The sequence below is a fragment of the Octopus sinensis genome, linkage group LG7, assembly GCF_006345805.1.
Source record: "Octopus sinensis linkage group LG7, ASM634580v1, whole genome shotgun sequence".
NCBI lineage: Eukaryota > Metazoa > Mollusca > Cephalopoda > Octopoda > Octopodidae > Octopus > Octopus sinensis.
The window spans coordinates 118525-128524 of record NC_043003.1 but is presented as its reverse complement, the minus strand read 5'-3'; the positions used below and the strand labels follow the sequence as shown (position 1 = coordinate 128524).

At 39.8% G+C, this 10000-nt stretch overlaps 1 protein-coding gene across 3 annotated transcripts in view; it reads left to right on the top strand.

The window, feature by feature from the left end:
* The window catches only part of LOC115213826, a 42525-nt gene that overhangs the window by 10891 nt on the left and 21634 nt on the right, over positions 1-10000 (top strand). For 2 of the 3 annotated variants that reach the window (XM_036504422.1, XM_029782722.2), the window contains exons 6-10: positions 1556-1699; positions 2913-3036; positions 5741-5816; positions 6330-6402; positions 8617-8745. In XM_036504422.1, the coding sequence (XP_036360315.1) occupies positions 1556-1699; positions 2913-3036; positions 5741-5816; positions 6330-6402; positions 8617-8745 (546 nt within the window). The remainder of the gene's footprint in view (positions 1-1555; positions 1700-2912; positions 3037-5740; positions 5817-6329; positions 6403-8616; positions 8746-10000) is intronic. The other variant, XR_004999928.1, reaches the window with a different exon arrangement.

The window sequence follows — 10000 nt, the reverse complement described above, 5'->3', positions numbered from 1 at the left end:
CAGAATTCAACAATGGATAATGTTTTACCATTCATCACATAAATAAGGTTTACAAGCCATTGATTTGTACATTACCATTTAATGTCCCTTTTTTCCATATTGGCATTGCATTGGATGGTTTGACAGGACCCTATTGGGTCCAAGGACTTCATTGAACTCCAGTGTTTGCTTTGGCACAGTTCCTGTGAATGAATGCCCTTCCTAAACCCAACCACTTCACAGCATGGACTCAGTGCTTTTTTCATGCATGCCACATGGAAACTTCATGTGGTGTATCATCTATTCATGCTTGCAAAGTTGTTTTTTTTAGCTCAGCTCTATTAAGTCAATAAAGCATTTTGGCATGCAATAAGCACCATTCATGCATGGGTCGTTGCCAGTGTTGCCTGACTGACTCCCCATGCTGGTAGCATGTAAAAAGTACCATCCGAATGTGATCAATGCCAGTGCCGCCTGACAGGTTCCCATGCCAGTGGCACATAAAAAGCACCCACTACACTCTCAGAAACCAAGCCAGAAGAGATAATGGAACCTAGTGCAGCAGCCCCTAGCCCTAGCAGCACATATCAAACTGTCCAACCCATGCCAGCGTGAAAAGCAGATGTTAAATGATGATGGATTAAGGAGACATTTTGGCATCACTGGTTCGATGCTGACTTATTTGACATCAGACGATTTTATGTTTCTCTTTATGTGAACGTGCAGAAGGGAAGTGTTTCTGTCAATTGCATTCAATGAATAAATCACAAAGTCTCTCTCTCTCTTTCTCTCTCTCTCTCTCTCTCTCTCTCTCTCCCTCTCTCTCTCTCTCTCTCTGCATATTTCTGAGCACATGTACGTGTGTCTGTGCCTCCATTACATAAAAGTATTGTTTCTAAAAGAGGCTGAGTGTCAGCTCTGCCCAGTTGTCTCATTCTGGTAAATGGTCAAGTTGGACAGAGTAGAGGAGTAACTGAAATATTGATCCTATCTATATATATATATAAAATAATAATAATAATGAAATTATTGTATACAGTGCTCAGGTGCACCACAACTTGTAGAACCACCAGAAAATATTTCTCATCCAAAAGCTTAGACCTGGTTTCAATTCCTGGTTGTAGTTGTGTATTTCTCTGATTCCATTCGTGTATTAGTGAAGGAATACACAAATCTCATTTCTGTTGTTTTGATGTTATTACTAAACCTTGTTATCCAGAGATGGATTGCTGATTACTTCTTCAAGCCTAACAATAGCTGACAGAATCATGCATATCAGACGAAAATGCTTAGTAGCCTTTCATCACCCTGGGGTCAGTAAAATAAATTACCAGTCAAGCAGTGAGATCAATGTAATTGACCTAACCCTGCCCCTCAAAATTGTTGATCTCAAACCCTGCAACAGACCAACATCCTGTTCAGCCGGGATGTTGTGATCTTAGTCACTTCTACACCATGGAAACTGAATAACTTGCCTTATGAGACCCAGGGCTCAAAAAAGGTGGAGTGGGGAAGCTAGGTTACAATGGTGAATAGAGTAAAACCATTTGTTTAATTTTTCTTTCTTTTTTTTTAGGTTCACCAAATCTGCCACATGTTAGATGTTGAGTCCCTGTCAGAATCCTCCTTTGCCATGATATGCAAACATTTTGCTGAGGTCGGCAATCAAATCAGTTATGCCAACAGCCTGGTCTTGGCCAAAGATTGTATTCTTCCCAGGGTGAGTGGTTGCCATTTGTCATCTTTTGTAAGAAAGATAAAGGATTGACTGATGTATATAAGTTTTAAAAACAAGAACTTACACACACGCATAAACAATTGTACATACATTTATATACACATCAAATTAATAAGCATTATCATAAACAGTTATGTTGCTGTATAGCCTCAGGTCAGCTCTCTTGACCAAATGACCAGGTACAACCCATAGACCATTGCTTCAGATATATCATTCTTTCAATCAGTGGTTTATCGCATAAAGAGTACAGGATCATCATCATCATCATCGTTTAACATCCGCTTTCCATGCTAGCATGGGTTGGACAGTTCAACTGGGGTCTGGGAAGCCAGAAGGCTGCACCGGGCTCCAGTCTGATCTGGCAATGTTTCTACGGCTGGATGCCCTTCCTAACGCCAACCACTCCGTGAGTGTAGTGGGTGCTTTTTACATGCCACCGGCACAGGTGCCAGACGAGTCTGGCAAACGGCCACGATCAGATGGTGCTTTTTACGTGGACAGGTGGATATTCTGTCAGTGACAATGGAGGCAGACAAGGTGGACTTAAGTCATAGCACAACAGTTGCTGTTCTTCTCCATTTATCACTGGTAGTGAGTCTCCCAGCAGAGTATTATGGCTAATAAGGCCATTGATTCGATTCTTTTTCTGTTTGTCGTTTTTGATTTCTCTTTCTTTGCACTGAATGGGAAAGAGAGTGGTTTTAAGATATTATGAGACGTGTGTCTGTATGTGTTAACTGATCGAGATTGGAAGAATAAAGTGTTAGCTGAAAGATCATATCCTGTCATGTTGCACTGGGTTTGTGTGTAACCAAAACATTTAATTCTTGCAGACTCAGTTCACTTAGCTGTAAATATTAGCATTAATGTCAGGAACTTTTTATCTGAAAGTTGCCTTCATTATATTCTATAAAGTCTTCAGTTTAGTTCCAAACAGCTGAGTAGGTTATGGGACACTTTATTCTTTACTTGTCCAAAATAGGTGGAAGTAGTTCTCAGTATAAATACTTTATTTGATGGCATATCAGATGCATATTTTTCCTAAAAATGTCTCAAAAACTTACCCTGGACCCTATTTGTAAAATTCCTTTAAATGTTAAATACTTCAATGCACCAAAGTAACCAAAGCTACAAACGAAACTAATGGGAAATTTGTATTCTTTTCATTATTTATTTATTTATTTTGCCTTTGTAGTTTGTGGTGCAGTCCAAGCAAAATTCTAGGCTCTTAGTCTCTGCAGTTGTGACCTTTAGTCAACAATTCCCAAAGCCATTTGTGGATGGAGTCTTAATTCCCTGTGCAAAGAACAAAAAAATTGGTAAATTTGATTTTTCTTTCTGTAGAACCAAGAAGCTCACTTTCCAACCTCATAATTTTGGATTCCATCCTGTTGTGCGGGACCTCGGGTTCCATCCTTGGGCAAGTGTTTCCTATAATAGGCCATGGGCTGGCTAATACCTTGTGAGTGAACTTTATTTGTGGAAACCCATCATCTGCATGCGCGTGTGTGTGTGTGTGCTTGTTTGACAACCAGTGTTGGCATGTTTATATCTCCTTGACTTAGCGGTTCAGCAAAAGTGACAGAATGAGTAACAGACTTTAAAAGGAGTACTGTGGTCAGTTTCTTTGAGTAAACTCTACAAGGTGGTGCCCCAGCATGACCACTGTGCATCAACTGAAACAAATGATAAACCTCAGATACTAGAGCAGTTTAAAGCATGGAACTGAAGTCTTGTGACTTGTGTCGCAAATCTAATTAAGCACTTTGACCTGACGAGATCTAATTAAGCATTTTGCCTTCTTTTGAAGTTGGGGCTGGGTGAGTGGGTATTTATATGTTCTAGCCAACAAAATATAAATAACCTGAAGTATAAAAGAATTAAATACCATATTTACTTGTCTGTGTTGCACTTGTTCATGCTGGATTTCAACTGAAGAAGTTGGGGTGCAATTGATACATGAGCACAACTTATGGGTGAGTATATACTCTTGTCCTCTTTGAGAGCTCAAAATCTCTCATGGAAGCGCCATCCAACCAAAATGCAAATATATGGGAATCTACCACCTGTGTCATCTCTTGTGAAAGGTAGGAGAGTCCAGTTTGCTGGACATTGTTGTAGAGCTGAAAACGAGGCAATTTCTACTCTTCTCCTCTGGAAGCCATCTACTCGCAATACCAGAGGGCGCACACTCTCCTACCCTGATGTAATCTCCAGGGACTCATTCTTTATAAGACTTCTACTTATTCTATTGGTCTCTTTTGCTGAACCGCTAAGTTACGGGGACGTAAGCACACCAGCATCGGTTGTCAAGCGATGGTGAGGGGACACACACACACATACGTATATATATGACAGACTTCTTTCAGTTTCTGGCTACCAAATCCACTCACAAGGCTTTGGTCAGCCCGAGGCTATAGAAGACACTTGCCCAAGGTGCTACACAGTGTGACTGAACCCGGAACCATGAGGTTGGTAATCAAGCTACTTACCACACAGTCTCTTCTGTGCCTATGATCATAATCATGATCATTTGATGTTCACTTTCCATGCTGACATGGATTGGACAGTTTGACAAGGAACTGACAAGCAGCAAACTCCAATGTGTGTTGGTTTCAACGTATGAACATCCAACAACCTATTCTTTCTTTGTCAGTCACAATGCTTATGTTGAATGTGACATTTAAGTCCTGGCAACGATTTGCAAAAAAGAAGCCCACACCTCTTGTAAGTATGAGGATTACAGGTGAGTGCAGGGTGTGTATTTGCAGCCACGTTTCTGCTTTGCCTTGCACCCTGAAGCCTGTTAATGCTGGTTGCAACAAAGTTTCTTAAAAACCATTTTGACATAACAATTTCCATTTTGTTCACTCAAAGGTCTTATTAGATATATACACACACGTATATATATATATATAAAGGGGTTTGTATGATTGTGTATAGAGGGATATATATTATTCAAAGGAATTCCAACTCTGTTTTTTATGTTTTATTTATATTCTTTATAATATTAATGTAGAATATAGAATATATAGTATAAATAATATATATATAGTAAAATGAAATAAAGTATTGTCTTATTGAATATCAAACATTAAGGGACTAGTATACTTTCTTGCATTTAAGCAGTCTTCAAGGTCCCGGGTTGTGACAGGAATGTTTCAACTGTATGTGTATATATATATACATATATATATATATATTATATATATATATATATATATATATACATACATACATACACATTGTGTTTACTCATGTATAAGTTGCGCTGTTTTATCCTTGGTTTTTAACTGAAAAAAATCCCAGGGTGTGATTTATGCATGAGGCAAGTTGTGACTGTGAAAGGAAAACATTTTGTACCAAGAATTAACACTAAATTAGGGGTGTGATTTATATACTAGTAAATGGGGTAATTTATTCAATAGATGAAACCTTTCTACCAAGACTTTACCCTGGATTTTAAATTTCAATTGATATTTTACACATTTTAAAAAATGTATTTTATAGCAAAGACTATTTGCCAACACAAAGTGGCAGTCATGGATGGGGCGAATGTTACTGTTGTTCAGCCCCAGGAAACATAATGTCCTATTTTCAAACAGCTGAGCTCCCCTGTTCAAAAATATAAGTACACAGCTGGGGTTCAACAACCATAACATGCGTCCCATCCAGTGTCCATATATTTTCGAACAGCTGAGCTCCTGTTTAAAGATATAGGGACACAGATATTGTGTTGTACAGCCAGCTTGAAACGGTTCCCGGGGCTAAACAACAATAACATTCGTCCTATCCAGGACAGCCACATTATGTTGGCAAATAGTCTTTACTTTAAGGTACTGTTACTGAGTGTCTCTCTTTGAGAGATTTAGAAATAATAATGTTTCTATGTATTTTATAATTTTTGTGGTGCACTCAACCACCTCTCATTGCACACTGACATACTGCAGTAAATGCACCTCCTGAAAATCATTTGTGAAAGCTCGTAGTTCACTGCAAACTCCTTCTGTCCTTCATTTTCAGATTTACCTCAAGCCAAGCTGTTAACTATTGTCAATAAGGATGCTTTCACTTCTAACACCAGACTCTACCTCCTTGAGTAAGTTTTACCAAATTAATGTTTTGTATTTAGTATTTCCTTCTCCTTAAGAGGTTGGACAAGACTGTAGGACACTAACCGCTAAGTCAAATGACCACCACTCCTAACAGGTATTGCACACAGCCATGTCAATCTTTATCCTCTTCACTTCAATTTTTTAATTAATATTTCTTGACTAATTACATGAAATTCCCTAATGCTCTCTTTATTATTTATGGTATTTAGTTTTGTCCCCTTGTCTCCTAAATCAAATCCTTCGTCTGTTTATTAGTTCATCATTTACATTTGATTTACGATGCTGGCATGGGTTGAATGAGTCATCACAGTCCAAGCTGGTTCTTATTCAAAGTAAGTGCTCTCTTAAACAAGTCAGGGACCCCATCTACTCATATATTCCACAGCTAGATGCCCTTCCTTACACCAACCATTTTATAAGAGCACCTGTATATGTCTTGTCCTGGCCATTGCATAAAGACTCATTGAAGAATTGTCTTTAACACATTTACTCTGCAGGCAGCTGTCCAAGAGTTGTCCCAGCATTGAACCTGGAATCCTGTTATTGCTAGAGAATATTCTAGATGGAAAGGTAATTACTTTTATTTAAAAAAAAAAAACTCTCTCTTTACTTGTTTCAGTCATTTGACTGTGGCCATGCTGGAGCACCGCCTTTAGTCGAACAAATCGACCCCAGGACTTATTCTTTGTAAGCCTAGTACTTATTCTATCGGTCTCTTTTGCCAAACCGCTAAGTGATGGGGACATAAACACACCAGCATCGGTTGTCAAGCGGTGTTGGGTGGGGGGGACAAACAGGCACATACATATACACGACGGGCTTCTTTCGGTTTCCCCCTACCAAATCCACTCACAAAGCTTTGGTCGGCCCGAGGCTATAGTAGAAGACACTTGCCCAAGGTGCTATGCCATGGGACTGAACCTGGAACCATGTGGTTGGTAAGCAAGCTACTTACCACACAGCCACTCCTGCACTTATGCATTCTTCTCGCTGACATTGAGAGAAAAGATCTTATAAATTTCAACATTTGTATTCACTTGTATCGTTTTAAGAGACAAAACAATTTGTTTCAAATTTTTGGCACAAGGCCTGCAATTTTCAGTGTAGGAGGCAAGATGATGACACTGACACAGCAACAAAACGAAAAGTAGAACTCAGCAGAATTTGAAACATAAAGAGCCAGAAGACATGTTACTTGGGTACTTTGTCCAATGCTCCATTCACAAAGTGTACTTTGGTGCTATTAAAAGTACAGTTAACAATGGTTCGAGCACTTTTGTTGTTTTTTTTTTTGAGGAAGGAAGGGTTCCGCAATGTTTCAATCTTTTAAAGTCTGAATGTGAACAAATTCACTTTCAAATTTTGGCACAAGGCCAGCAATTCTGGAGGAAATCGATTACATCAACTCAGCTGGTAATTTATTGACCCCCACCCAACAGGATGAAAGGCAAAGTCAACCTTGACAAAGACGAAATACTCCTAAGTATCTTGTCCAGCATGGTAACAAGCCTGCCAGCTCACTGCCCTTGCAACACAATATACATCTCTCTCTTTCACAGCAGACTGATGAATCTAAATGAAATCATTTCCCAGGGGGTCCACTAGTTTGGTTGAGTTTTTACAGGTCCTAAACATAATGAATTCGCATTCAATAAAACGTGATCTCCTTTCATTTCTGCATCAGTAGAGAAAGACAATCAAATGCAACAGTTATTTGAATTGGTACCTTGGACAAGAATTTACTATAGCCTTCAGCTGACCAATGCTGTGAGTGGATTTGGTAGATAAAAACTGTGTGGAAGCCTACCATGTGTGTTTCTGGGTACCCTTGTCACTATATAATGATTAATGAGCACCAGTTATACAAGCAATACCATTTGGGTCCAATCTTCCACCAAGGTCAAACATGTTTGACCTTCGTTGGTAACAAGGAAGGGCATCCAGCTGCAGAAACTTTGCCTCAGCAAATTCTTTCTGATCCAAGTCAACAATAAATGATGAAACAAGTGCTGGCGTTAAGTTATTGCTTCTAATTTTTCTCTAATTATTTATTAATTTTTTTTTCCCCTCACATAATAAAAAAAAAAATCAAGGCGCAGAAGTGGTCGTGTGGTAAGTAGCTTGCTTCCCAACCACATGGTAAGCAAGGTTCAGTCCCACTGCGTGGCACCTTGGGCAAGTGTCTTCTGCTATAGTCTCAGGCTGACCAAAGCCTTGTGAGTGGATTTGGTAGACGGAAACTGAAAGAAGCCCGTTGTGTATATATATATATGTTTGTGTGTCTGTGTTTGTTCCCCCCATCATCGCTTGACAACCAATGCTGGTGTGTTTATGCCCCCATAACTTAGCGGTTTGGCAAAAGAGATTGATAGAACAAGAACTGGGCTTAAAAAGAATAAGTCTTAGGGTTGATTTGTTCGACTAAAGACAATGCTCCAGCATGGCCACAGTCAAATGACTGAAACAGTTAAAAGAAAAAAAATACAGCTAACTACACGGAGTCATGTGATCATGCATCAGGTAGAATTTAGCTGACGCAGAGCTGCAACCATAATCTAGCAAAGATTTATTGAATTCATCATCATAATCATTTAACATCCGTTCTCCATGCTGGCATGGGTTGGACGGTTTGACCAGAGCTGGCAAGGCCCCAGGTTCAGTGGTCAGTTTTGGCAAGGCATCTGTGGCTGGATGCCCTTCCTGATGCCAACCACTTTACAGAGTGCTTTTTATTAGGGAAAGGTTTTGTAAATGACTGTTAGCAAATTCCTTTGTTATTTACAGCTGGAATTGTCATCTGACCAACTTTCCCAATTACTGCAATGGCTAAAGAAGACATCCACTTTTGAACAGCATTCCAATAGCAAATATGGCAGATTTTTGCTCACATTTGTAAATAAACATAAAAAACAGGTAAGAAACAAACAATATTCACTAATGACCAACTCTGTCGACTCCAACACACAATCATAAGCATCGGTTTGGATGGGTGGATAAAAAAATGTTTGATTTCCAGTCATATGGTTGTGGGTTCAATCTCACTGTATGGCACCATACTATAGCCCTAGGCTGACCAAAGCCTAGTGAGCAGATTTTGACAGATGGAAACTGTGTGGAATCCCATTGTATATGTGTGTATCCCCTCACCACTGTTTGACAATTGGTTTTGGTTTGTCCCCGTAACTTAGCAGTTTGGCAAAACGGACCAACAGAATTGGGATCAGACTATGAAATAAGTACTGGAATCAATTTGTTTGATTAAAACCCAACAAGGCAATGCTCCCGCATGGCCACAGTCCAATGAGTGAAACAAGTAAAATAGAAAGATTAATATCTTACAAAAATTAAAATAAAGCTGATTTGTAGTAAACAGCAATCAAGAAGTTTGGTTTTCTATTCCTCGTGGCAGACTTCGGTCGATGACAATGTCCTCTTGCTTAGCTTCCCAACACCCCCACCACAATGACAGGACATGAATCAATGCTGTACATAAGTGTGTGATGGTTAGTCCACCCTACTCTGTAAGGGGCAAAGGGTCAGTTTTCTGGTTTCTCTGACATATTTCTCCCTAGATGGTATGCCAGTCAGTCACATGACTATTTCCACCGGCTGAATGGACTGAAGCAACAAAGTGTTTTGCTCAAGAATACAATGCACTGCCTTATCCAGGAATCGAAATCAGAATCTTGCAATCCGGAGTCCATGACCCTAACCATTAAGCCATATACCTCTACATGTGTAAATGTGTGCAACAGCTTATTTGACTGACTGATGAAACTTACAACTCTATTTCAAAGGTTTATTTACTGTAAATAATAAGTCTTTGACTAAAGTGTGTGTATATATATCATCATCATCGTCATCATTTAACGTCCGTTTTCCATGCTAGCATGGGTTGGACGGTTCGACCGGGGATCTGGGAAGCCAGAAGGCTGCACCAGTCTCCGGTCTTATCTGGCAATGTTTCTACAGCTGGATGCCCTTTCTAACGCCAACCACTCCGTGAGTGTAGTGGGTGCTTTTTACGTGCCACCTGCACTGGTGCCAGGCGAGGCTGGCATCGGCCACGGTCGGATTGGTGCATTTTACGTGCCACCTGCACGGAAGCCAGTCGAGGCGGCGCTGGCATCGGCCACGATTCAGATAGTGCTTTTTACGTATCTCCAGT